At 45.2% G+C, this 27,960-nt stretch overlaps 1 protein-coding gene across 1 annotated transcript; it reads left to right on the top strand.

Moving 5' to 3' along the window:
* The first annotated feature begins 40 nt into the window (after positions 1 to 40).
* On the top strand, positions 41 to 24,486 carry ACOX3 (acyl-CoA oxidase 3, pristanoyl). Its single transcript, XM_054391504.1, has 17 exons — positions 41 to 208; positions 866 to 1,099; positions 2,091 to 2,162; positions 3,838 to 3,927; positions 4,710 to 4,853; positions 5,798 to 5,886; positions 12,460 to 12,556; positions 12,934 to 13,116; positions 14,008 to 14,130; positions 15,249 to 15,369; positions 15,840 to 15,959; positions 16,642 to 16,755; positions 19,257 to 19,372; positions 20,766 to 20,940; positions 21,812 to 21,879; positions 23,160 to 23,246; positions 24,255 to 24,486. The coding sequence occupies exons 1-17, from the start codon at positions 41 to 43 to the stop codon at positions 24,372 to 24,374; spliced, it is 2,121 nt and encodes a 706-aa protein (XP_054247479.1). The 3' UTR covers positions 24,375 to 24,486.
* Positions 24,487 to 27,960: the final 3,474 nt, after the last annotated feature.

The raw sequence follows: 27,960 nt of genomic DNA, 5'->3' as shown, positions 1-27,960 counted from the left end.
GTGATGTATCTTGGCTTGTTTGGTGCAGTTATAGCTGGCAATGGCACCCTCACTGAACCTGAAAGAAGCCCCTGCCAACCGAAGCTCATGGGAAACTTTGCTGCCAGATTTCCCTAAAGGGCCACTTTGCAGCTATCGTAAGAAGGCTTCCTTCAACTGGAGAGAGCTGGCAGTGCTGCTGGATGGTGAAGATATCATCCAGCTTAAGGTAAATCCTGCAGGAATTGTAAGCATGTTTTAATTTGGGAGACAGCAGTAGAAGTGATTTCCAAAGGGAGAGTATTGACTTTGAATTTCATGGAAGCCAGTTAAGAAGATGTTGGTATTGATAGGTATTGTGAAGACATAGGGGTGAAAAAAAATTGCCGTGGCATATCATCTAATGTAAAAAAGGTCCACATGAAAGCATGAGGAGATACACATCCCCATACTGAATGGCTGCAGAGGATGTTTACTTTAAATGAAGTACAGTTCTGCTTGCATCTGGGACAGAGCAGTTATGGTACTCTATGGCTTTACCACCTTGGCATATTTCCATGTGAATGCATCCCCTGCAGCCTCCCCTTTATTCTCAGACTGAAGGCCACTGCCTCAAAATAGTGCAATAACGAAGCTGCTATAAAAAGCAAGCAGGTTTTACCCCACTGTTCCCTTACATCCAAGTTGGATCAATCCCTCATTTATTACCTCATAATGGAGGAGCTTTCATCAGTTGTAGCTGCATGAACTGTAGCTATGATAACAAACCATTTAAATGGATAGTCAGAATTCTCTGGAGTTTTGACTTTATACATTCACATCTTCCTAGAAATGTTGTTAATGCTTTTAGATAAACCTTCTCATGCCAGCTTTTTTCCCCCTGAAGAACAGAGTCTTCTCTGCTCTGGAGAGTGATCCTCTCTTTGCACATCACCCTGGAGAAGATCTGTGCCGTGAGAAATACCAGGAGCTGACGTTCCTGCGCTTGAAAAGGCTCTTTGAGTATGACTTTGTTACTCAACAAGAGGTCATGGAGAGCCCACTGAAGATACTCACTATGGTAGCCTGTGTAGGGATGTATGACTGGTCTGTGTGTCTCCAATACTGCTTACACTGTGGGGTAAGTACAGCTCAAAAAGGGTAGATTTAAATTGACATGTCTTGCAATACTGTAATTCCACTGCTTTCTGCCTGCTTTATTAAAGATCTGTCTTTCTCCAGGCCTTTGTTTTCAAAACTGAATTGCCTTTGAAGTGTTTATAAAAGTCAGAGCTGTGGGATGTAGTTAGTAGATCTTTGTCATTTAAGTCCTGTCTCCACTGGAATCTCACTTGGAAAGTCAAGGTGGCACAGTATATAGACAGAGCTGCAGAAAGGTATTCTGATGTTACAGTTCCACTCTCTTTTGTCTAATCCTCTCCTGCATTAGCAGCCAAAGAACTTGGTGGTTGTGCCATATTTGGTACCTGTGTCTTTGCTACAGATAGAGGTATCAGAAACTTCCCTGTGTTAAGTCAGGGCAGAATCCAGAAGGAGGAGAAACCAGTGAAAAGTTTCTTAGTGACATCACTGGCTGGGATTCTGCTCCCTAGATGAGTCTTTCAGAAAGAATACTTGGTGACAGAGCTGGTTGAATAATACCAGTTGAACTAATTAAACAGTACTATTCACATGGCAGGGGAAGGTCTGGGAATTTGAGGTTTGGTGTGTGAATATCCATCTAGAAAACCTGAAGCTACCTTTACAGTGTTCTTGTCTGATCTTGAAACAACTATCTTCAGTTCCCAGTCCATCTGCAATAAACCAAACTAGAATAGGCTTCAGCTTTTACTTTACTCAAGGGGACATCACTGAGACTGAGTTGAAAGTGAGCTCCTTAAGCAGTTTAAGAGTTTGCAGTGGAGACCTGAACAGCTCAGAGCTGTGAAAATTGCAGTTCTCTGTAAAGAGGCCTGAACAAGATCAAATCCTGGTTTGCTTCCCCCATCTGTAATCTAAGTAGTTTACTGTGCAACCAACTTCCCCTGGGCTCTTTCCTGGCCATCAGTCCTGCTATGACATGCAATTTGTGCTTTGCATCATGTTTCATTTAGAATTCTCTGTTTTCACAGGTATTTGGAGGTGCAATTTTGAGTGCTTCTAACAGATTTGCAGACATCATGAAAAAAATTTACAGCATGGAGGTAAATTATTTTTGGATAACTTGAAAGAACTCTGGGGGCCATCAAAACCATGGCACTACCTGCACCCTTGAGTTCTTCCTAATCTCTGTGCCCACCTAGGTACTTCTGAATAGCAAAAGAAATGGCCAAGGAGCAAACTGAAGCACTGAGTTCTGCCTGTCCTCACTGCTGGCTATCCTGCTACTTCCTGGATCTGTTGTAGATTTTCCAAGTTAAGAGGCCAACAAAGTTTGGGGCCTCTTCCCAAAAGGTGGAGTAGATGACACCACACCAGTTTTGTCTCTGTCCATAGGCCTTTAAAAGTATATCCTAGCAAGTTCTGCATGCTCAGACACTCCCACCTGTGCATGATACACTGTGCCACACATCCTCTTGCCTTGATGCTGTAAACATTCCACTCTGGTGCTATGAAACAGGAATTATAATGCTTTAATGCCACAGAAACACCACCTGGAGTCCAGTGGGGACTGAGGACCAGGTGGCCTGCAGAAGAAGTGCAGCCAGTCTGATGCAGAAAGAACAAACCCCAAACAATTTCTCCTGATGATGCCATTTGGCCATGCAGGCAACATTCATAGCCTGGCCTTGTCCCTCTGATTTGCAAGAGAAATGTGCTGAGCACACCCAAACTGAGCTTCATGCTTCCTTTCTTACTCTTTATCAGTGTGCCAACCATCCACCACCCTTGGTCACGGAGGGTTCTGACACTGTGTTTATCTGTCTGCTAGTAGACAGCAATATACTGACATGGTTCTGATTTGACATCCCATGCTAGAAATCAGATTAATTCTTTTAATGACTCTCAATCTACACAAAAGCCTAAGGAAATGTGTTTGCCAGGATAATTCTGCCTGAGGCTTCACTGTTGGGTTTTTGTTTGTTTGTTTGGGTTTTTTTGTGTGTGTTTTGTTTGTTTGTTTCTTTGGGTTTTTTGGGGGGGGGTTGTGTTTCTTTTTGTTCTCACTTGCTTTTCAGAGGTTTGCTACTATAGGCCAAACCAGTCTAGGGTAAAGGATTCCAGTACACATTTCAGTGTGACTTCAAGCAGGAGGTGTTCCCAAATGCTGCTGAGAACCAAGTGTATGCATGCATTGGTCTGATACAGGATCACAGAATAGTTTAGGTTAGAAAAGACCTCTAAATCACCAAGTCCAGCTGTTAGCCCAGCACTGCCAGGTCACCACTAAACCATGTCCTGCAGCACCACATCTACAAGGCTTTGAAACCTCTCCAGGGACAGGGACTCCACCACTGCCCAGGGCAGCCTGTTGCAAGGCAAATTTATCCCCTTCAGTAATGCAGGCTGCTTGCAATTCTGAAAATAAAAAGCCTCATTGTGTTTTTCTCCTAACTTCAGGAGTTCCCAGAACTGCTTGCAATGCAGGCAGACTTGCTGATTTTCACCACCCAGTGGTTATTTCAACCCAGAGAGCTGCAAACTTGGTCCCAGGATGTGCCAAGCAGTATCTGCCTGAATGAGTCAGCCATCAGCAAAGTCACACAGCAGCTGTTATCCTACACCAGGCATGGTGTCCTCTCCTCAGGGTTCTATTTTATTGGTTTCTTGCACTTGCAAATGACTTTCCAATAGCTACATTTGCAGTCGTTTGAAAATCTTAACTGTCTTAATTGCTGTAATAAAATCTTGAACTGTTCCTTGTATCTCCTTGTGTAGATTTTTGGATGTTTTGCTCTGACTGAACTCAGCCATGGAACCAACACTAAAGGCATCCGGACCACTGCCACCTTTGATCCTAATACTCAGGTTGGTCCTTGCTGCACAGGAATCATGTTTGTGCCACATTTGATCCTAACACTCAGGTTGGTCCTTGCTGCATAGGAATCATGTTTGTGCCTCCTTTAATCCTAACACTCAGGTTGGTCCTTACTGCACAGGAATCATGTTTGTGCCACCTTTGATCCTAATACTCAGGTTGGTCCTTGCTGCACAGGAATCATGTTTGTACCTCCTTTGATCCTAACACTCAGGTTGGTCCTTACTGTACAGGAATCATGTTTGTGCCACCTTTGATTCCAACACTCAGGTTGGTCCTCTCTGCACAGGAGTCATGTTTGACACTCTGAGACTCAGGTTACTTGCTAACAGGACAGAATGAGTCAAGGATTTCTTTGATTAACAAGAAAGAATTGAGTTCAGCTTGAAAGGCAGAAGAAAAAGTCAAATATATTGGGGGGAAAATGTTTTAAGGAGCTTTGGTTGAAGAAAACCAAACCAGACATGTGTATCACAGGTCCTGTGCTGTGGGTGCCTCAGTTCACAGACAGCTCTTTCTCCTCTTCATTTAATTCTAAGGCAAAGAGATGGATTCCTGCTGGTTTTGCAGCTCTTAAGCTTTTCCTGTGTACAAATATTCTCTCCCAAGTCGAACACAGAGGGAGCTCAGCTGTGGGAGTGGAGCACAGAATGAAACCCTGGCAGTTACTGGATGTTTCCAAAGCACTTCCTTGGGCACAAACACAAAAGGAAATAGGCATGTGCTGATTTTTATCGTTTATGTAATGTGCTCTTTGCTTTCTTGGCTACAGGAATTCATCATCCATACTCCTGACTTTGAAGCTGCAAAGTTCTGGTCTGGTAATATGGGGAAGCATGCCACTCATGCAGTTGTGTATGCCCAGCTCTATACCCCTGATGGGCAGTGCCAAGGATTGCATTCTTTTCTTGTACAGGTAGGGGAGAAATACTGCTCATCTTTTCTCTTTTTTTTTTTTTTTTTTGAGGGATGGGGGCAGAGTAGGTTCAAATGGAAGACTTTCTGCTATGCTGTTATTTATATCTGACCAGGAGATTCTTTAATTAATGTGTTTGGCATTCATTCCAGTTGCAGGAAGTCCACTGGATTTTAAATGTTCACTGATTTTGTGAGGGTCCAGCCAGGTCAGTCCCCAAACTATCCTGATCCATGGGGTTGTTGCTTCCCAGATGCAAGACTCTACCTTTGTCCTTGTTGGATTTCATTCAGTTTCTCCCAGCCCAACCCTCCATCCTGTCCAGGGCTGGCTGAATGGCAGCACAGCCTGAGGGGGTGTCATCAGTGCTCCCAGTTTGGTGTAATCAGCAAACTGGCTGACACTGCCCTCTGTACCCTCAGCCAGGTCATTGATGAGATTGAATAGTCCTGGTCCCAGTGCTGACCCCTGCATGGCACCTGCAAGCTTCTGCCACAGAGATCAGCTTCTAATGTTCAAGGCATCAGAAAACCTGGGAATGCCATAGAGAAGTTGTACACAGCAAACTGAACCAGGTGCAAACTGAACAGGATTTGTCATAAAACTGGGGAATATCTCAAAGCTGATTGGCACATAAAAGTTCAGGTTGTTCCTGCTATGGCTGTGTGCACCTGAGGAAGGTTTTAGTTCTAGTCTGATGAGAGCAGTCATCAGTGTTAAGGCATATTTAACAGAGTGATGTAGTTAGTGTCATTGCCAGAGGAATTTTCATTAAGGGATACTTAAATGCAAGTCACATCCAGAATTAAGTGCTTGAAAAGAGCTTTTAGACTGTTAAGAACACAGCACAAGCTGGGAACATTGATTTGCACACTTTGTAAAGTTCAAGCCATAACTTGCAGTGTTCCACAACTGAAATGTTGTTTTGTTCCATTTCCATGCAGATTCGAGACACAAAAACTCTCCTGCCAATGCCAGGTGTGATGGTAGGAGACATAGGAAAGAAAGTTGGGCAGAATGGGCTGGATAATGGGTAAGTGAATCTGCTTAGAGGAGGAGACATTTGGGGTTCCATCATGCTGTAGTGGTGCCAGTCTCCTCCTGTGTCAGTCCTGGCTTTACTTCCGAGCTATTCACTTGTGGGTTTAAGTTGTTATTTTAAAAGACAAACAAAAACCCAGGTTAGAAAATCTGGAATTTCAGTATTTTATACCTGGATAACCTTGGTCTTTCTGCTGCTCCCACTTTTTGGAATAGGAAATGTCACTGATAGCCTCTGAATGTTCACAGAGTGCATTGGGTTGGGAGAGACCCTCAAAGGTCATCTTGTCCAACCCCGCTGCAGTCAGCAGGGACAACTAGATCAGGCTGCCAAGGGACACATTGAGTCTGGTCTTGAGTGTCTCCAGAGATGGGGCCTCCACCTCCTCCCTGAGCAGCCTGTTCCAGTATTTCCCCATTCTCATTGTGCAGAACTTTCTCCTGATGCCCAACCTAAACCTGCCCTGCTCCGGTTTCAAACCATTGCCCCTTGTCCTATCACCACCTGGCCTTCTGAACACTCCCTCCCCAGCCTTCCTGTAGGTCCCCTTCAGATATTGAAGTGCAGCTCCAAGGTCTCCCTGGAGCCTTCTCCAGGCTGTTCCAGCCTGTCTTCATAGCAGAGGTTTTCCAGCCCTCTGATCATCTTGGTGGCCTCCTCTGGACCCTCTCCAGCAGGTTCATGTGTTGGGGGCCCCAGACCTGGCAAAAGCACTCCAGGTGAGGTCTCATAGATGGGGAGGAGAGGCAGTGAGGAAATTGAGGTATGTTTCTTCACTAAAACAACTATGATGTAAAAATAATGATTCACACCCCTGTACTGGTTGCATAGCTCTATGTAAAGACAGAGACCTAAAATAGTAAGTGTGAGGGGGAATCTCTTCTTTGTCTCAGATTTACCCTTTTCAGTTGCTTCAGTTCATTGCAGCTCCATGCCACTGCTGTAAACAAAGTGTAGACACCCTAAGGGATCTTGGGTTCAAACATCATAGCTTAGACTTGCTGTCCAGAAGGTCAGAGGTCTGCTGTAGTTTGTTGTCTGTGAGGTCACAAATAGCCTGCAGTGCCAAATATAGCACTGGCTTTTATGTTTGTGCAGCTTATTCTCATGGATGCTTTGTTAGCTGAAGACAGACAAAATAAAAAAAAAAAAAAGAAATACAGAAAATTTAGGGTTTTAAGGGGAAAAATGTGAGAAAAGGTCTGGAAATGAAGGGTTGTTGGGTTTTGGTGGCTGGGTTTGCCTGCACCTCCTTTCCAATCTAGTAGCCACCAGATGGCACAGCAGCATGAGCCATCTTTCTGTGGAAACGTTGAAATTCTGCTGTTTACTCTTAATTTGCAGCTTATTTTTGTGCAAAACATGAGGAGGGAGAAGATTGTACTTGGCACAGAGCATCAACATGCATGGCATTGAAAAATTCATTTGTCCTTTGATCTACTGGGGGGGTGGAAATGGGGCATTTCATAACATACATTCCTGCATTTGAAATTCCTGTGAACAGCTGAGCAATCTGAAATGAGAATCCACATAACACACTGGAAAGAAGAGGTACCAGTGACCTCCCATCTTCATGCCAGATGGAGTCTTTTATCTTAGCTGTGCCACCACGTAGCATTTAAAGCAGTGATAGGACCTTCTAATCTTTTTGCTTACTTTGCATCTTGTTTGCTGCTAACAGCAGCTCCTGAGGAGCTCCAGTCATGGATCTCCATCTCTTTAAGTGTGGATTAAGACATTTCCTGCACTAGGAAAGCTGAAGTTTAAGACAGCACCCTGTAAATGAAGAGTGAGGGAGCCCAATGCTGATACATAGCCTTCCATCACTGCAAGTTCTCTGTTCGTGATGTACCTCAGGTAGTTTCTTCAGAGAGGTCTCAGACTAGCTGCCAACATTGCTCACAAGAACTAGAGAGCTGGTTTTCACCTTGCAACCTTCCTGCTCACCTTGAGTTGTCCAAAACATTAGCACATGTGCCCATTGCTTCTCAGAAGGCCTGGCTGGGCACTGGAGAGTTAAAAGATTCTTAGCTTTGTGGTGACAACAAGCTGTGCCACTCTGGAGAATGAGCTGTTGGTTGCATGATCTGCAAAAAACCTACATTCACAGGGAGGCATTTCAGCAGCCACTGCCTTGTGAGTGTAGTTTAGTAGCAGTAGTTTAGTAGTAGTTCAGGAATTTTACATCCTGTCTTAGCCCAGAGAAAGCAGAGCCTGCAGTGCAGGAGCATGCTGTGTCAGGAAGCATTCCATTCAGCTGTGCCTGCAGGTGCTGGTCTCTGCTGCATGCCTTGCCAGGTGTTTGCTGCCTGTGTGGAGTCTGGTTCACCTGTCAGAGACACTCTGGTCATTCAGAGGTGTTTCCATGTAGTGAAACTCAGCATAAATGGTCAGAGTGAAGACCAGAATCTGACATCTCTGGCACAGATGCCAGGCTTTGTGCCTGCACTTCAGGAAGCTGATGCTGCTCATTTTCAGTATGGGTACAGAGAGTTGAGGTCCTGAACAATTACATAGGGCATAGGGGAGAAATTCCAGAGCTCCCTTGGGAAATGACATTGATTTATGCTATGTAAGAAAACAGAGTAGGTGATGGCTGTCTCTTCTGGCTCTGGAAAAGAATGAATCCCTTGGGTCATTTGGCTGAAGGCTAATTTCCTGCTAATGCAGAGTGTGATGTTTCCAGTGGGAGAAGGAATTCCAGAAGTGATGTGGGAATTTTTGCAGTGCAAATCCAGTCGACTGGCCTGCTGCTTCTAAGTCTGTCTTTCCAAATAATTCCCAGAGCTTCATACTGGAATGTCCCAAAATCCCATGGGTTTTGCAGGCCTTTGTAACTTCAGCTACCCAGACAACACCACATTAATAACCTTTGAAAATATTTTTCTTCCTCTCTGCTGTTTACAACCATTTGTGTAATCAATACCTCTGTGGCTAAAAATAGAAGTCCAGTGTTATTTGTGGAGAGTTTAGACTGGGTTTGTGCCTTGTTGGCAGAGTATAAATCAAGCTTCCAGCAGGGGATGCAAGAGCTTCAGTCTTTGTTTTCAAAGATAAAAATGTTCACCTGTTGCTAGTGCTCTGGCAGAGATGTGCTGTTCACTGAGCTCTCAGAATGGAAGTAACTGAGGCAAAAACCCATCCACTGCAAAAGCTCTGGTTGTTGAGGATCCAGGGGATCCAGTGAAATGAATGGCAGCTGTAAGAGGAGGCTGGATATTAGAAGAAGCTTCTTCACTGAAAGGATTCTCAAAGCCTGGCACAGGCTGCCCAGGGAGCTGGTTGCATCCCCATCCCTGGAGGTGTTTTGAAGAGGCAGAGATGTGGTGCTGAGGGCCATGATTTAGCACCAGCCTTGGCAGAGTTAGGGAATGGTTGGGCTGGATGAGCTTAAAGGGCTTTTCCCACCAAAACAATGCAGTGATTCTAAGAATGCTGCTGCTGGCACAGGCTTCAGTCTGCTCAGCTCATGTAGGTAGAACTCTGGGGGCTAGGGTTGGTTTACCTGTGGGCTCCATGGTGCAGACCTGCACGTTGCTGTTAGAGCCCTGTGCTGTGTATTTGAAGTGACAACTCTGTCTTCCCTTCTGCGAGGTCTTGATCTCAGTCACACATTTGCTATGCAGAAGAGGCCCTAGCAGGGTAGCTTTCAACCCTATGGTCTTGTCATCACCAAGTGAAATGCAGCCATTTTCCAGCCCTGCTGGTACCTGATATCCCCATGACTGTCTTTATAGCTCCATTGCTGGAAGAGTTTTCTGCGATTCTTTAAGGAGCTTTCCCCCTAACTGCATTGCCAGATGTGGTCCATGGCTATTCACTCTGCTTTCTGGGCTAATAACCATTTAGAGACGTGCTCAGTGACTTCATGAAACCTGACTATTTCTCTTTAATATGTTCAAGTTCATCTTGGCCAGTATGGTTAACAACTGCCAACTGCAAAGCCCTTGGAGAAGGAGCATAACAGCAGTTGGCAATGATCTCATCAGGGTGTCTGACTCCCAGGTCCTGTAAGGTTCTGCTTTTATTTTCAGCACTGCTGCTCATAGGCCTCTAACTTACTTCTTTATGCAGATGTGTGATTTTTAATTGCTAGTTCTGTCTTTCTTTAGCTTCTTCAAGGTTTGGCCATCTGATGTGGTATACAGAAAATGAAGGAAATGATGTGTCTGTAGTGGACAGTATCAGGGGGAGAATCTAAACTGTTCTTTGAACTCATCTTGCTTTGAAGAAACTAGATTGTTACATAATGATTGGAAATCTTGTGTTCTGGTTCACTGGTTGTGAAAAAAAAGATACCATGAGCAGGATAATGTGGGTTTTAATCAAAATAATTCTAGGTGGTTTTTAATGAGGTAGAGAATTAGCCACATATTTATGTTGGAAAGATTAGAATGAAACTTTCAACAAGGTTTTTTCACTCTTGCCAGCAAAAGACTTCCTCTAGATTTGTCTATTCAGGATTGTATCACAAAAGCTGGAGCCTCTCTCCTATGAAAAAAAGCCTGAGAGAGTTGGGGCTGTTCAGCCTGCAGAAGAGAAGGCTTGGGTGAGACCTTAGAGCAGCCTTCCAGTACCTGAAGGGTGCTACAGGAGAGCTGGGGAGGGACTTTAGACAAAGGCTTGGCGTGACAGGACGAGGGGTGATGGCTTCAAACTGGAAGAAACTCAATTGATTAGACATTAGGAGAAGTTTCTTCCCCATGAGGTGATGATTCCATGAGAAGTCCTGGAGGCTCTAGCCCTGTGAAGTGTTCAAAGCCAGGTTGGAGGGGCCCTTGAACAGCCTGGTCTAGTGAGAGGTGTCCCTGTTCATGACAAGGATGTTGTAACTAGATGATTTTTAAGGTCCCCTCCAACCCAACCCATCCTGTGACTCTGATGCTATGCAGAAGCTGAAGTTGTGTCTAGCATAGCTGCTCTTGCTCAAGAACAGTGGGCTTGCTGCACAGCTTTAGTTGTGGTGGGTTTTACTGGGGAGATAGGGAGCAGGGAGTGTGAATTTAACCAAAAAGATCTTTTTTTGAAGGAGGTTTTTTTAGTTTTCAGTGACGTGAAAAAGGTGGAAATCAGGTTTTTGGCAATTCTGGATTTGCCTCTGTGTCAAAGTGGTTGTGTCACTGAAAGTGGCACTTCCTCCAGCACTGCTGAGCACTGTTAATGGCAGTGAGTAGCTGCTTTGTGGCTAGGATAGCATGCTTGTCTCTGTGGCTGTCTGAAGACACTGCATCTCTAAGGCTGGATAAATCCATTATGCAGATATGTTTCCTTGGAAACAACTCCCAGTTCTAAAGCACGTGCAGCTATGCAGCCCTTATGTAATTTATTAATGTGAAAGCCCTGGCTCTCCTGAGCCTTATTAAATAGATCAGGCTGCATTGGCAGGGAAAAGGAATTTGCTTTGATTACAAATGCAGCTTTTCAAGTGCTGTTAGATACTGAGATATTGGTGAGTGGAGCTGATGGTACTGCTCGTGCATCAAGCTGTTTCCCATTGGGGTGAGGCAGTTAAGATCTTTCCTTCTGAAGAAGAGGAATCCTCAGGACATTCTACCTGTTCTAGCAACCTCCCTCTTTACTGGGGCTAGAGCACCACAAGTTAGAAAAGGTTCCTTGGCTCTTCTTTTTTTAATATGCCACATTGCAGGGAGCAGAAATCCTTGCCTGAGTTTAAACCAAGGGAAATTCTCCATTCAGTCCCTTCTCAGGGCACTGTTTTAGCTCTGTGCTCATTTGTGTGCAGTAATATGAGTGACACTCACAGATATCTGTTTTAGACTCATGAAAATCTGTAGTGTCTCCATTCCAAAGCAGCCTCCAGACTGGGCTGAACAATACTTCAGTAAAGCATGTGGCTCAGCAGAATTGTGTGGGTCACAACAGCCCAGCTAGGTTCTAAGCAGAAAGAAGTTATTCATAGGATCACAGAATGCTAGGGGTTGGAAGGGACCAACCCTCCAGAGATCATTGAGTCCAACTCCCTGCCAAAGCAGGATCACCTAGGGCAGGTCACACAGGAACATGTCCAGCTGAGCCTTGAAAGCCTCCAGAGGAGACTCCACAACCTCTTTGGGTAGCCTGCTCCAGGGCTCCAGCACCCTCAGAGCAAAGAAGTCTCTCCTCATGTTGAGGTGAAACCTCCTGTGTTCCAGTGTGTATCCACTGCTCCTTATCCTACCACAGAACACCACTGAAAAGAGCCTGGTCCCTTCTTCTTGACACCCACCCTTCATCCATTCCATGAGTTTCCTTCTTTACTTAGGAAGCTGCTGAAATGGTCTTCTAGATTCAGTGAGGTATTGGGTTTGTAAGCATTATCTTTTTTCTTTTTTTTCTTTTAACACCCCAAACTGAAGACTTACACCAAATAATTGACCTCCCTCTGCTGCCCAGAGTCTGAAACCTTTGTTCTCCCAGGCATACTCTAGTGAATACCTGCTTGGCTTGATGGGCTCTGATGTGATGTGATCTGTCCTAGCTTTGTTCTGACCTCTTTTCTGTGCTGTAGACACCTCAGGCTGTGCTGGGGTAGATTTTACATTGCTTTTGTGTTTGTTTCAACAGATTTGCCATGTTCCACAACGTCAGGATACCAAAAGAGAACATACTGAATGTGGCTGGAGATGTCACAGCTGAGGGGAAGTACACAAGTGCAGTCCAGGTAGGAATCAAGATTTGGTTCATTAATAAAAGATACAAAGGTGCAAGTAGGTTAAGAAGTAGTGCCTGGGAAGTACCAGGTACCTGGACTTCAATAAGGCTGTGGATGAATTCATCAGTCAGCTTGCTGGATTTTTAACTGCCTTTCAGAGATGTCTCAGCTCCTCTTGCTGATTTTACTGACTTCTTGCTCTTTGCACTACTCCACAGACCCCAAAATGGTTTAGAGAACCTCCTTTGAGCCTTGCCTGAATGCCTTATCAGAAATAAAACTGTGCAGTCCTCTGGGCTTCTGCTTATGCTACCAGAGGTGTCCCTGCAGGGGATGTAAACAGAACCTTAGCCTCACCATCCAGTCTGTGCCTTTTATCCTTGCAGGATGCCAAAGAGCGTTTCAGTGCAGCTCTGGGATCCCTGTCCACAGGCAGAATTATGATCACAGCCATTTCCATCACCAATTTAAAGCTTGCCCTGTCCATAGCCATTCGCTTCTCAGCAGCCCGCCGTCAGTTTGGGCCAACCGAGGATGAGGAAATCCCAGTTCTGGAGTACCAAACACAGGTGAGCACTTTGGAATTCACATCTGCAGACTTGTATGCAACGAAACTCTGCTGCAGATCCAAGCAGCAACACTGAAGTGAGTGAAATTAAAGTTGGCAGTGCCATCTGAAGTGTCATTATACTGCAGCTGGAGGGGTTCATGCCAACTCAGGACCTTCTCCTGGCATGAGCAAGGTTTTGAACTAAGTTCTTGGAACAGCAGAACTCAAAATGTTCATGTTTCTCTGAAGTGCCTAGAAATATTTGACTCTAAAATAGTAACCCCTTCAGAGAAAGACTGTCTGCTGTTCACCCATGGAAGTACTGGGTTTGTTTGAAACTGTCACTGGTGTTGGGCCCCACTGGGAACTTTTGCACTGCTTTAACAGAGTGATTATCACACATGCATGAACTAGACTGAAATCTCTGTCACTTGGGTATCTTGTTCTCTTTATAGATGGTTATTAAGTTCTCTTCTCCGTGGGTCTCAGTTTTCCAGTTCCAGGTCAAGTGGGATGGTTCAGTATTGTGAGACAGCTGCATATAGAACACCATGAGGAATACAGAATCATAGAATCCTCTTGGTTGGGAAAGACCTTTAAGATGGAATCCAACCATTCTCTAACTCTATCAAGGCTGCTGCTAAACCATGTCCCTCAGCACCACATCTCTGCCTCTTTGAAACGTCTCCAGGGATGGGGATTCAACCAGCTCCCTGGGGAGCCTGTTCCAGGCTTTGAGGACCCTTTCAGTTTCTAACCTCCAACCTAAACTTCCCCTGGCACAACTTGAGGTCATTTCCTCTCATCCTACCACTTACTAGGGAGAAGATACCAAACCCCCTTGCTCCAAACTCCTGCATGTGATCAGTAGCTGTCATTAGCAATAAACTCCATGTCCCTTTGGTTCCAGCAATGGCGCCTGCTGCCTTACTTGGCTGCCGCATACGCCTTGGATCACTTCTCCAAATCTCTCTTTGAGAACTTCATAGAATTTTATGCAGGATTGTTGACAAAGCAAAGGAGCCAGAGACAGGTGAGATATCCACACAGTTCTTCTTCATGGAGTTCTTACTGTCATAAGCTGGAAACTGTTTTAGGGCATCTGACAATCCAGAATGCGAGAGCAATGTCTTAGGACTATGGGAGATACAAAGCACTCATTGAAGCTGAAGTCAGAAAAGCATCCAAATTAGTTTTGGTGGAGTGGTTAAAGATTCCTTCATTGCTGTGGGATTTAGGTTATGGGCCCTTGAAGGATTCTTTACCATAAATATATGATGATAATGCAAATTCAGCTTCTGTTGTCAGTGATACTGCAGGGGATGTGTATCAAAGGCTTGCTGCCATGATGCTGTTCTCAATTCCTGCCCAGACTCTGTGGCTTTGCTTTGACTTTGCAATTCATATCCATGCACTAGGGTAAATATGTTTGGATTTAAAAATAAAAGTGAAGACTTTTGAGTCTTAATGCTGAATTTCTGATCCACAGTCAGACCACTGGAAATCAGCCCTCCACAGAACAAACAGTCTGTGCAAGAGCTGATTCTCAACCAAAAGAGCTCCAGGAAAGTTTTCTAATAGCATAGCCAGTTTATTTATGTTAAAAAATCTTGACAGTATTAATTGTTAGGACCTACACATAAGCTGTATATTGCTCAGCTCTCATTTAGACACTCAGGCTTTCTTCTGCTCCAATAAAGCTCATGGAAGGTTTGTGTACTAATGGCTGGGGATTCCAGCTTCTCTAATTTGCACAAAGCACAGAAAGAAAATCTGTTTGGTGTTTTCAATCTAGTATTTTATCTCTGGGTGTCTCCAGTGCAGTCACAAGTCTCAAGCAGAACTGTGACTGTGCCATGTGTGCTGGCACAGCTAAGATGTGTCCATTACTTGGGACAAAATCATTGCTGTCCGATATAAGAAAGTTCCTGTGGAAGGTTTTTCAGTTATGGCAGGGTTGTTTTTTGTTTTTTTGGCTTTTTTTTGGGTGGCAGTAAAAACCAGGCTTTGCCCTTGCACAGAAAATTTTCTGTATGTATTTCCAGTCACTCCTCTCTTCATTATAAAGCAGTACACAGCTATGGCTTTGACTGGTTGCAGACTTGCTTTGTGTTCAAGTTACCAGTGACCTGTAACTTGTTTTTCACCAAGGCTGATATGGGACGTGAGATTCATGCCTTATCTGCTGCCAGCAAACCACTGTCTTCTTGGACTGCTCAGCAGGCAGCCCAGGAGTGCAGAGAAGCTTGTGGAGGACATGGTTACCTTGCCAGTAAGTCACAGACAGCTGGTCAGAAGAGGAATGGTTATGTTGAGGTGTTCTTGGAGTGTTGTTTCACCACAATGAATGGCAGCAGTGTGTTTAGAAAGGGCCTTTCCCTCTTATCTCTGGTTTTAAAGCTCATTTTCTACTTGATAGCACAGAGAACTAAACCCATGCAGCATCTGCCCTGGCACTTAGACAGGCTGTCCATGTGATTCTCTCTCAGTTCCAAAAACAAGGATGGAGGCTTTGTAGATGAAAATTCCCCTGGTAAGGTGAATGCCACACTTCTCCAAAATCTTTCCACATATTCATTTTCTTAAGCTAAACAGTGAACTTTCCAGCTCGCTGGTCCCAAATAGATAAGCACACAGGAGCAGACAACTCCTTTGCATTTAGCCCCAGAATGGTTACTTAGCCTCTCTTAGCTTCCATGAACACCCAGCAATGTCTGAAGCTGTGCCCTTGTTCTTGCCAAGTGAACCGCCTGGGTGAGATCCGCAACGACAACGATCCCAACTGCACCTATGAGGGAGACAACAACGTCCTGCTCCAGCAAACCAGCAACTATTTAATCAGCTGGATGAGCTGCATAAGAGGTAAACTGCCATTGTGCAGTCCTGTGCTGCACCCGGCCCTGTGTGGTTAATGAAGTTAGGAGGTAACTTCATCCTGGACATTGAATGGTTTCGTGGAGCATACAAAATGTGCTACAGGCTCCAGCATATGCTACACTCACAGTGCACTGATGCTTGCTGCAGGAAAGCTTCTTTCTCCTAAGCCTGGCAGAAGCCAGCTGGATGTTTTGCCATCTCTAATCAGGCTGAGTAGTATCTTACTGCCTGAGAAGTGAGAAGTGCAGGTTAGGTCGGTGGGACTGCTCCTAAAGTCACTGTAAGTCTGGATCCTCTCTGCTTATTGTGCTTAAAACAGTCCCTGTCACCAGGCTTGGCAGCAGCACCCAGCAGCACCTTTGGTAACTCTCTGGGAAAACCATTTTGGTTCCATGTGCTAGCAGGGAGCTTCACCAGCATCTTACACAACTGGAAAGCTCCACTTGTGGAACTGACTCTTATGGGGCCTCCAAGTAGTGATGTGAGGTCTTCCAGAACTTGTCCACCAGTCCTCATTTGGCAGGACTAGGCCATAATGGAATAAATTTGATGTCCTAATTGCAGCTGGCCTAGCCAGTGTATGCATGGCTTTGTAGTAGGCTTTTGGTTCCAAAGGGTCTGGTTGCTTTTTCTCATAAACCATTTACTGTTTTCTTTGATATTTCAGATAAAGCTTCTTTTGAATCCCCTTTTGGAACAATAAACTTTTTGCAAGACTACCATCGTATCCTTGGCTGGAAATTCACAGCCAGCAGTGTTGAAGACTGCATGGACTCCTCAGGTAGCCTTCTGCTGTCATTACACTGATTCTGGAACCCTAAATTCAGAGATTTGATATTCAGCCTCTGCTAGATATTTGCCAGAATTACTGTTTGCTGATTTTCTTTGTGTGATATCCACTTGAATTTACTAGCACCATGCATTATTTGCATTTCAAAATGTGTCCTGTTGTCCCCAGCCTCAGTTCTGACATGGGGGAGACACTGGGTATTGCACTTCCATTTTTCTTCCTCTCAAATTGCATTTGTGATCTAGGGGGTTTGCCACTTGTTGTTTTCAAGTGAAACTGTTGTAAGGAGCATCAGTTGCCACTACCTTCTGTCACTAAAATAATCTACTTTAAAACACCACCCCAGTGATTTAGAAGCAGGTTGAGAAGGCTTTAATGTGTCTGCTTTGGGCAGTTGCTTATGGTTGCATGGGGAAAAATGAGTAATGGTGAAAGAAAATGCCCTGCAGATTTTCTGGCTCACTCTGCTCTAATTAAATCAAGTGGGACATTAGATGCCATTCCCATTTTTGTATCTCTGTCAGCACAGAGTGGCCCTTGGAGGCAAAAATTAACAAAGAAATGAGCAGATAATGAGACAGTGACAGGGAACTGAGCAAAAGGGAGTCTGTGAAACTGAGAACATGCTGGGGGAAGACACTGCAGCCTTAATATACAAGGAGCAATTGAGCTGATTCCTAAACATTCAGGAATCTTTATTCAGTGCTCAAATCACAGAATCATGGAATCACAGAATGGTCTGGGTTGGAAGGTCATCTAGTCCAACTGCCTCTGCAGTCAGCAGGGGCATCCTCAGCTAGATCAGGCTGCCCAGAGCCCTGTCCAGCCTGACCTTGAATATCTCCAGGGATGGGGCCTCAACCACCTCCCCAGGCTACCTGTTCCAGTGTTCCACTACCCTCATGGTGCAGAACTTGTTCCTCACATCCAATCTAAATCTGCTCTTCTCTATTTTGAAGCCATAATTGCAGAAAGGCTGAGCTTTGGGTAGCAATGCACAGAACCCAGTGAGACAGCATCAAAATAGCTATGGGATAGAATGTGAATAACTTCAAAATACAAAGGCTCATAAGAAAAAAGATCAGCTCAGAACAGCTGCTTGCTTGCTTCTTTGTTGTATGTGTCCAACTTGTGAAACCCAGCAGAACACAAACTGATACCTAGAAACATGATCTCTGCTCTCTTGGAGAACCTTCTGAACCAGACTGTAGTGTTAAAAATACTCCAATCTGCTTATTGTTCTATTCTGTTAGAAACTGGACTGTTAACTGAGCTGCTGCATTTAGGCAGCATGTGAAAACTCACAGTTGCCTAAATAATATTCTGCATTAAATCTTAAGCTAAGACACAAGCAAGCAGGATTCATCCAAGGACTTTATGCTGATGTGGAATCATAGAATCACAGAATGGTTTGGGTTGGAAGGAACCTCCAAAGGTCATGTAATCCAACTCCCCTGCAGTCAGCAGGGACATTCTCCACTAGATCAGGTTGTTCAGAGCCCTGTCAAGCCTGACCTTGAATATCTCCAGGGTTGGGGCCTCAACCACCTCCCTGGGCAACCTGTTGCAGTGTTCCAGCACCCTCATGGTGCAGAACTTGTTCCTAACAGGTATTTTTTTCCCTTCATAGTTCCAGGCTGCTCTAAAAATGTGACACCCTTATGTACAAAGCAGGTTATGCCTAATCAGCACCTTTGCAGTGCCAGAAGCCACGTGCTTCTACGAGGTGTGGACTCTCCTCTCCTCTCTTCTCCTCTCTCCCCTCTCTTCTCTTTCCTCTCTCTCCCCTCTCTTCCCTCTCTCCTCTCTCTCTTCCCTCTCTTCCCTCTCTCCTCTCTCTCTTCCCTCTCTTCTCTTGCTCCCCTCTTTCCCCTCTCTTTCCTCTCTCCTCTCTCCTCTCTCTCCTCTCTCCTCTTTCCCCTCTCCTCTCTCTCTTCTCTCTCTCCCCTCTTTCCCCTCTCTTTCCTCTCTCCTCTCTCTCCCCTCTTTCCCCTCTCTTCTTTCTCTCCCCTCTTTCCCCTCTCTTCTTTCTCTTCCCTCTCTTTTATGTCTCCCCTCTTTCCCCTCTCTTTCCTCTTTCCTTCCTCTCTCCTCTCTCTCTCTCTCTCCTCTCTCTCCTCCCTCTCTCTCTCACCCCTCTCTCCCCTCAGAAAAGACTGAGTGACTTGCAGAGCTGCATCTTAAATGAGAAGAAAAAAGAACAAGCTAGAAACTGTGCTGAGTCCTAAGCCTAAACTGAGCTGTGGATATCCCTTGGGGTCAGTCTGGCCTTGGGGTGTCTTCACTGCAGTTACCTGACTGACTTGCCCAGATGTTATTGGTTGCATCTTCAGTGATGGCATCTGCACTAATGGCATGTTAATGGATTGATGAATTAACACTTCCACCCTTCACCTCTGGTAACAAAACCTGAGCCTGCAGCAGAGTCTGCATGGCACTTCCTGCCTTAAAAAATGTGGATGTTAAAGATTTGGGGTTTCTGTTTTCCCCAGTTCCTTTAGCAGCATATCAATGGCTGGTTTGCTACCTGCTCCGAGAAAGTGACCTAAAACTGAGCAAGGAGAAGCAGTCTGGGAGAGGTGACTTTGAGGCAAAAAACAATTGTCAGGTAATCCTTATTCAGCTTTCTTGTTTACTGATTTTCATCCTATTAGTTTTATCCTCTTGTGTGATGAAGTACAGTTTCCTCAAGCACAAAGCAGCAAGTCAAGTGACAGATAGAATCTAACACCTCTCCAAGTGCTTTGTGTTGACCATGGTGGCAGGAGAACAGTAACAGCAGAGGTCTTGCAGGATGCATTTCCCTTCAGAGGAGTCACAGGCATGTGCTGGGTGATGCCTGTGGTTTTGGTAGCACAACTTTTGAAGACTAAATCTACTGCTGTTAAATCTACTGGATGGTTATTCCATCTCCATCTGCTCTCAAGGCCAAATACATACTGTAGGAAAGAATCCTGCTCTGGCAGGCAGGTAAACTAGATGACCTAATGGGTCTTTTCCATCTCAATTTCTGTAGTGCAAAACACTCCTGAAAGATACCAGACTGACAGCACTGGAACCCATAAAGGAAACCTTGACAATCCACAGAGAGCAGATTGACTCCCACCAGAGAGCTTTAACAGCTAGAAATGGCTTCACTCCAGATCTCTGTATTTATTCCCAAACTCCCCAAATTCTTCCCTTACCTCCACGAGCAAAACTGACTGACAGCTGAGGAAAGGATGCTTGTCCTTTGTCACAAGACAGATCTCTTCCCTGAGGGTGGCCACTGCCATTCACCTGATCTGCAGAGCTCATGAAAACACACCAGGAAGTCAGCACAGTCAACTCTGCACCTAGGAGGAGCCAGCTTAGCATCAGCAGGGTGTGTGAAACCACTGCCAGAGTGGAGGAAATCTCTCCTGCTCTTCCCACAGAAGCAGGTTGTTAGGGAAACTCTTCAGGATCAATACAGAATGGGACTTGCCAGAAATTCAGACTTGATTGCCTGTCAGTTGGCCAGCTCTTGGGAGGCTGGTGCCAGGGCCTGTGTGTTAGAGAGGGTGTTTTGCTCAGAAATGTGAGGGTTCTCTTCTGTTGCATGTTCCAATCTGCTAAAAGTTACAGGTACTTGGGCACAGACCTGCTTTTGAGCTAGGCTGTACCTTAGGTCTTCTGTTCTACCTACATTCATCTTCAGGACAGCAGGATGTTTTATTTTAAGTGGCATGCCTCAAGAACATCTGAAAGTGATTTCCCAGCTGTGCTTTAAAGACATGTACTTAGTGATTTAGAATTTCTGGGCATCAAGCAGTGCTTTCCTTTCAGCCCCGAGGCTGACTAATGTATGATATTTGGGTTTGCTGTGGGAGATCTGGAAGGGGCTCCTAGCCTATCCTTGGATTATTTTGGTGTGAGTGTAGTCAGACGCACTGACTTCAGCAGGGCAGTGCCATTTGGCAGCAGCTGAGAGCTGGTTCCTTACATCTTGTCACTTACTGTCCTTCCTTTCTGTTCCTCAGGTGTACTACTGTCGGTCCTTAGCCATTGCCTTTATTGAGCAGACAGCCCTGCAGAGGTACCACGACTACACTCATGACCCCAGCATCCCACCTGCTCTGCAGCCAGTGCTGAAGAATCTCAGTGCTCTCTATGGGCTCTGGTCTTTAAGCAAACATCTGGCTGTGCTCTACCAAGGTGAGATAAGCCCCCTGAATATTCTGTGCATGTCACATGATAAAAGTCCTGACCCGGCAGCAATGGGGATCCTAGTGAGGGTTTAGATTAGAGCATTTTCTTGGTGCCTGTGTGATAGAAAACAATCATGCTGGACAACATTTTCATGAGCAGGAATCTGGAGTGACAGAGTAATCAAAATACTCTCACTTAGGCCAGAGGTGATGGACAGCTCACAAGCTTTGCTGTGGTCCAGTTCTGTGGGGGGAGAGGATGAGGGATAGGCTGCAAGGTACTGTAGTGTAGGTAGTAATGCAAACAGTGCCTTAGATTAATTGGTTTGCAGTCACCTCATTAATGAAGGAGTCACTTCAGTTGCACAGGAGCACCTGTTTAGTCTCTGAATACTGAGCTAATAAACTCCTTTGTTTTGTATTGTATCATAAAATCCTAGAATGACTCAAAGATCATCTACTCCAAACTCCCCACCATTGGCAGGGACACCTCTCAACTAGACTCAGCTACTCAAGGCCTCATCCAGCCTAGCCTTGAGCACCTGCAGGAAGGAGGCAGCCACAACCTCTTTGGGCAGCCTGTTCAGAGTCTCACTGCCCCCATAGTGAAGAACTTCTTCCTCAGCTCCAGTCTAACCCTGCTCTCTCTCAGCTTCAAGCCATTCCCCCTTGTCCTGTCTCTTATGAAAAGTCCCTTTCCAGCCTTCCTGCAGGATCCGTTCAGGTATTGGAAGGCAGCTCTGAAGTCCCCTTGGAGTCTTCTCTTCTCCAGGGTGAACGCCCCCAGGTTCCTCAGCCTGTCCTCACAGCAGAGGTGCTCCAGCTCTTGGATCAATGTAATCTTACCTGGTGTAAGCTTCTCTGTGTTGTGTTTGCAGGTGGCTATGCTGCAGGTGAACATGCTGGGAGGTTTATCCAGAATGCTGTGCTGGAGCTGTGCTGCAGGGTGAGCTTCCACTGGTGTCTGCTGTGATGAAATAATGACAGTTTACAAACACTAAGGAAGGGCTGTGCCAGCTCTTCTGTACCTCAGTGGGTCACTTAGCAGAGTATCACGTTAATAGCTTCTGAATAACATCCTGTAAAGTTTAGTAGCTCATTGACCCTGAATCTGTCCTAGTTTATTTACCAAAAAAAAACCAAGAAAAAAATAAAACCAAAATAACACTGCCATTTGTGGCCTTGCACTCCTCCTTGGAAAGCCAATGAAATGCTGCAGACCACTCCTGTTCATTTCACTGCTGGGTTAGCTCATGGCTTTTGGTTCTTTCTCAACACAAAACTTTTTCCAGCTGGCTGACTTTCTTCTCAGGTTAGCAGCATTTCAAAGACGACTTTGAGTGCTGTGCTTTTTTAAGTTCATCAATGCATGGGTTTGTGGGTGTGAAGAATGGCATCTTGATTGAAAAGTGTTTAATAACACTTTAATACACCTGGGGTTTATTAAGAAGAGTGTGTCCAGCAGATCAAGGTTCTCCTCCCACTCTACTCTGCCCTAGTGAGACCTCATCCTGAGTACTGCATTCAGTTTTGGGCTCCCCAGTTTAGGAGGGACAGGGACCTGCTGGAGAAAGTCCAACAGAGGGCTACAAGGATGATTAGGGGACTGGAGCACTGCCTGATGAGGAGAGGCTGAGAGCCCTGAGGCTGGTTAGTCTGGAAAAGAGAAGACTTAGAGAGGATTTAATAAATGTTTATAAAGATCTGAGGGCTGGGGGTCAGGAGGGAGGGGACAGGCTCTGTTCAGTTGCACCCTGTGATAGGACAAGGGGCAGTGGATGTAAGCTGCAGCACAGGAGGTTCCACCTCAACACAAGGGGGAACTTCTTTACTGTAAGGGTCACAGAGCACTGGAATAGGCTGCCCAGAGAGGTTGTGGAGTCTCCTTCTCTGGAGACTTTCAAGGCCTGTCTGGATGCATTCCTCTGTGACCTGAGCTAGACTGTATGGTCCTGCTCTGGCAGGGGGGTTGGACTCCATGATCTCTTTGGGTCCCTTCCAACCCCTGACATCCTGTGATCCTGTGATAAGCCATAAGCAAAGGAGAAAAAAAAATTAAAATACAGTTACCCTGGGAGAAAATAGAAGCAAACTCAATCTAGACACCTGAGTGGGGAGTTCTCTGAAGGTACTTTATGAAAACGATCTCCATGCTGCTCTGCATTCCCCAGGCAGCCACAGACAGCTACAGAGCTTACCAAATGCATGGCTTTTGTTTTCAAACAGCTGAAAGATGATGCAGTTGCCTTGGTTGATGTCTTTGCTCCTCCTGACTTCATTCTCAACTCTCCCATTGGTAAAGCTAGTGGAGAGGTAAGAAAACCCATTCTAAACTTTGCAGGTTTAACCATTAGGAGACAGTTGTTGGGTTCCAGTTCTGAAAGACTGAAACAGTCTTGGAGACTCTCTGCAGAGAGGTGGTTGAATCCCTGTCCCTGGAGGTGTTTCAGAGAGGCTGAGATGTGGTGCTGAAGGCCATGGTTTAGCACCAGCCTTGGTAAAGTTAGAGAATGGTTGGACTGGATGATCTTGAAGGTCTTTTCCAACCCAAACAAGTCTCTAGGTCTATGCTACAGAGCCAAGCCCTCTATTGGTTCAGAAGAAAGACTCTTCACTTGACATCACTGGCTGCTTTTAGACCATGTTAATGTTATTTGGCTGCTGAGAACAAGGCCTTCCTGGACTGCCCCTCCACAGCCCCTGTAATGCTTTCTGAAGCTTTAAGCTTCATTTAATTCTGAACTGCCAAATGTTGCTCCAGTGACACTTCTGCAGGTTCCACTCCTCCTGTACTATTTTTTTAACCATTCCACATAAAATGGCAGCTTGCTGAAGATGATGAATTATCAATCTGCTTATGAGAGGGGAATTTCTTGTGCTCTGTTCAGTTGGGTCACATCTGGGAGAGAAGTTATTTTGCTTTCCAGAAATGTGACTGAACTAAAGGTAAAACCAGACATGCATTCAGAGCCAGCCTTCAGGTTTGGATGGAACAAAGCTTAGCTTCATATAACATTGTACCTTTGATAAAACAACTCATGTCATGTTGAAAACAAGAATGAGGAAGGTTGTTGGTTTCCTGCTCCTAAGCCAATGATGGTCTAGATGATTTACACAGATGTCTGGTGTTTACAGTGCTTTGAAATTCTGTGCTTGATCTTTGTGTTTATTCTTGCCTGGACATAATTATTCACATTTGTTATCTAGAAAGTCAATCACAATCTGATTTCTACCCACAAGTCAGGTCATTTGTCTTGCAGAAGTTTGTTTTATTTTCTGTATGAATTAATCCTTCTTTTTTATTATGATTATTTTTTGCAGTTATATAAAAATATGTGGACAGAGATCCTGCAAGGCAGCAAAGCTCTGAGCAGACCTTCATGGTGGGCAGAATTTTGTGTTAATAAGCCCGTGGCAGGCAGGCTGAGGTCAAGATTGTAAACCAAACAACCTGTAAGAGGCTGGATGGGCCTGAGATGAATTGAGACATCAGGAGAAAGGAGAACATGTGTCAAGCACTGAAAATGAAAGAGAGTTCTGTAGAGAAATGCCAAGTTGTAAGATAACTTTGAAATCAAGTCCAAGTTGATCTCAGGGACTGGTAAGATACCAGTGGCAGGAGCAGGAGCAGCACATTGCACACAGTTCACATTGACTCAGCTCAATGCATAAAGCTGAAGATTCACTGTGATTGTTGCTTTGCAGAGGTCCTATCAAAGCAATGTTCAGTCAGCCTCTGGACTTTGCTGTCCTATTACAGAAGTGAAATAATTCAAAACCCATTTCCCACCAGGGATTATGAATCAGATGAACAAAAGCAAAATAAAAGAGAATTTGAAGGAGAGAAAGAAAAAGAAGAACACCAACAGTGCTAAACCTGTGTCAAGGGATGGGAATCATTTCCAGCAGCCTCTTTGAAGCCTGTGAAGCTGGTCTGATTTTCTTCAGATGCCTCTGTCTTAAACTCCTGGATTGCTCTCTCAGTGCAGGGGAGGGCTGGGATTAGAGATAATCTGTCTAAATTGTGTCTGATTCTATAGATAAAATTAACTGAAACCAACTTGTTTCTGCATCTCATTTCAAACACATCTGCATGGCAGTGCAAACGTGGAAGATGTCTCCGTGTTCTTGGTGGTTAGAACATTTTCAGTCCTGCAAAGCCAGCGTCAAGCCCGGGATAGAGAGACACAGAAGCTGTTCTGTGGTTTGGGTCAGAGTATCTTCAAGTGAATTATTGTAAATGTGGCCTTATAAGGATGTATGTCAGTGGCAGGAGTTGTTGAACATAGTGGGACAGTTCTCCCTCAGCTGTAGGAACTATCAAAGGTTTGTATTCACAAATGGAAGAGACACTGACAAGGCTTTGACAATCCAGAACTGTTTATGATTTACTCATGCTGTGGAAAACAAATTCATTTTCCATTTATTGTATCTCTGAACTGAAGCAATGTTAAAACCTGACTCCTGCTGCCCTTGGTGTTGGGAGCAATCCTCTTAAGCCAAAGAGATTCTTTTACAAACTAAAAACTGCGTGGTGTTTATGGCTGCTCAGGGCTGAATTATGATTTGGGCTATGAAATAAATGTCATTTCAGTACTTCAGTGTTCAGTTCTGCTTGAGCAGAGTCAGAGCCTTGTCCCTGTGGGGTGCCCTGATCCCAGCTGTTGGTGCAGTATCAGTATATGAATGTGTGGAAGTCTTTACAAACTGCCCCCAATGTGACCAAGTGGTTCTGTAGAGGTTTCTTTGATGCCATTTAAATGTGACAGAGCTCAGGAAATGTTGAATGGCTGGAGAATGCATTGAAAGGCCAGCATTAAACAGGTGATTCTTTCACCTGTTGTGTTTCACCTGCGTGTTTTCTGCCTCTCTTCTTTCTTCTTGTCTAATGAGGCACCAGAATTCAGCATGTCCCAATGGAAACTTTGCTGAGGTGTTGGGCAGTAGGGAACAATCAAAACCAGAGCCTTTTCTGCTGGAAAAAAACACCCTAGTATAAAGTATTTATTTGAACTGGTTTGCTGCTTTAATACTGCCCAACAGATGCCATCATCCCATGGAAAAAGAATAGATCAATACAACTAAATACCTGTGGTCAGATAGCCTGAAGTCCCAGAGTCCTATCTTCACCTGGTTTGTGTATCCATAGGGAATCCAACATTGGAGTCCACTGTCTCCCCACCCTCACTGTCAAGAATTCCTAATCTCCAGTCTAAATCAGCCCTCTTCCAGCCTAGTCTCCTGCTTTGGCAGGGGGGTTGGACCCAATGATCTCTGGAGGTCCCTTCCAACCTTTAATGTACTGGGATGCTGTAATCCTTAATCTGAATCCTTCAGATAACTGAGAGCAGAGCACAGAGTGGCTCTTCCCTGTATGAATCTCCATAGACCCATTCTGCAGTAAGCAATGCCTATGAATTTCTAATCTCTATGCTAAGCCAGGCCCTGTGTAATCAAATGACCTAAATATCTTTTTCCTCTGCAGTCAACAGTAAGCCAAAGGTTCTAGAGGTCTTCTACATCCAGCTTCTCGGAGCAGTGGTCATGTTAAGTGTGGACTTTCATAGCTGCAGCATGGAGTGAGAAATGTGTCATGAAATCTGGCATCCAATTAGCCACTAAATCACAGGGCAATAACTCAACAGCTGCCACGAGATGTCCCAGGCAGTTTGTTCCTCTTTACAGGGCATGAAATGTAAAAGGAAGAGTCATTTCCTTCATAGTTCAAATGCCAAATAAAGTTGCTTGTGTCATTTCAGTTTGGTTGGGGAGCTGGGTCAAAGGCTGTCAGATAGCTTCAGTCCAAAACAATTTGGCCATGGGAATCTGTCCTTTCAAGCTGCCACAGGAGGCAGCTAAATTTGTCTCCAGAAAGTTGAATCCAAGCATGCCTGAAAGAGCCTCAGCCTACTGCTTCTTCTGTGCCCAGGAGGGTTTCTCTCCTGGAGAGTGGCATTTGCCTTCTCTCTGACTGTCAAACCACCTGCCCAGGGGGGTTCACACTGCTTTCCTTTCTGACAGGATGGTTCTGCTGATGTGAAAGCAAAAAAGAGTCCCTTTTCTAGCAGTAAAAAGCCCAATAAATTGTTCCTGTGTGTTGGGACATCGAATGCACACATCTCCCTTGCTGGGGTGGCAGGATAAATAGATGAACACTTCACATCACCTTTGGCAGGAGTGATAATGAGGCCAGCAAGAGGCCAGGTGGAAGCTGAGGCATCATTCCAGCTGCAGTTCCCTGGGTGCAGTCCTCCCAGAGGTGCTTATTTTCTGCAGAGATCCACAGGCTCAAATGCTGCCACTTCTGCCTGAAAGCCTCTTTCCCACTGCAGGAAATGATTTCTCCTGTGTTCTGCAGCAGCTTCTCTTCTCGTTTGCCTTCATGCAGGCGTTTTCTTTACTGACCTCCTATGTTTTCAGGCCTGAGTGGTGATTCAGTGCTAGCACATTCTACCAGCAAGAGCAGTCTTTCCCTCAGTACAGCCACATGGACATCCCAGAGCCTGGTGTTTCCTCTTGGAGCACTGTGCCTCATCAGGCCTTAGCAATGCTTTGTTGTTCCCAGTGCTCATCCGCCTGAGATGAGATCATTCCAGCTCGGTTCACTGGGCTAAAGGAGCACCATAAGCAGAGGGGGGCTTGCTGCATGAGGCATCCATGTGATGGCATCACCTGAGACAGGCAGGACCAGCCAAGGGCAGGGCAGCTGTGATCACAGCAGGCTGCCCACAACAGGCAGTGGGAACAGAAGCAGAAAGCTTTGCTCTTCTCGGAGCAAGTCAAGTCTCAGGTTTGTCAAATGCAGGCAGAGCATTTCACAGCCTTGCCTTTCACAGGCAGGCTTTTGCTGAGAGCAGCACTGCCCCTGGCCACCTTGCCTTTTCCTTTCCCAATTGTTTTTACAGTCTTTGCATTTCTTCAGCATTCCCACAGCATGAATCTCTCTGGAATGACTGCAGTTTCCATCAGGACTCTCTTAAGGCTGGTCAGGCATTGGAACAGGCTGGCCAGGGAGGTGGTGTGGTCA

Source organism: Indicator indicator, chromosome 23 (assembly GCF_027791375.1).
Source record: "Indicator indicator isolate 239-I01 chromosome 23, UM_Iind_1.1, whole genome shotgun sequence".
In the NCBI taxonomy this organism is placed as follows: domain Eukaryota; kingdom Metazoa; phylum Chordata; class Aves; order Piciformes; family Indicatoridae; genus Indicator; species Indicator indicator.
The sequence above is the reverse complement of the archived record's forward strand: the minus strand, read 5'-3'. Positions and strand labels throughout refer to the sequence as shown.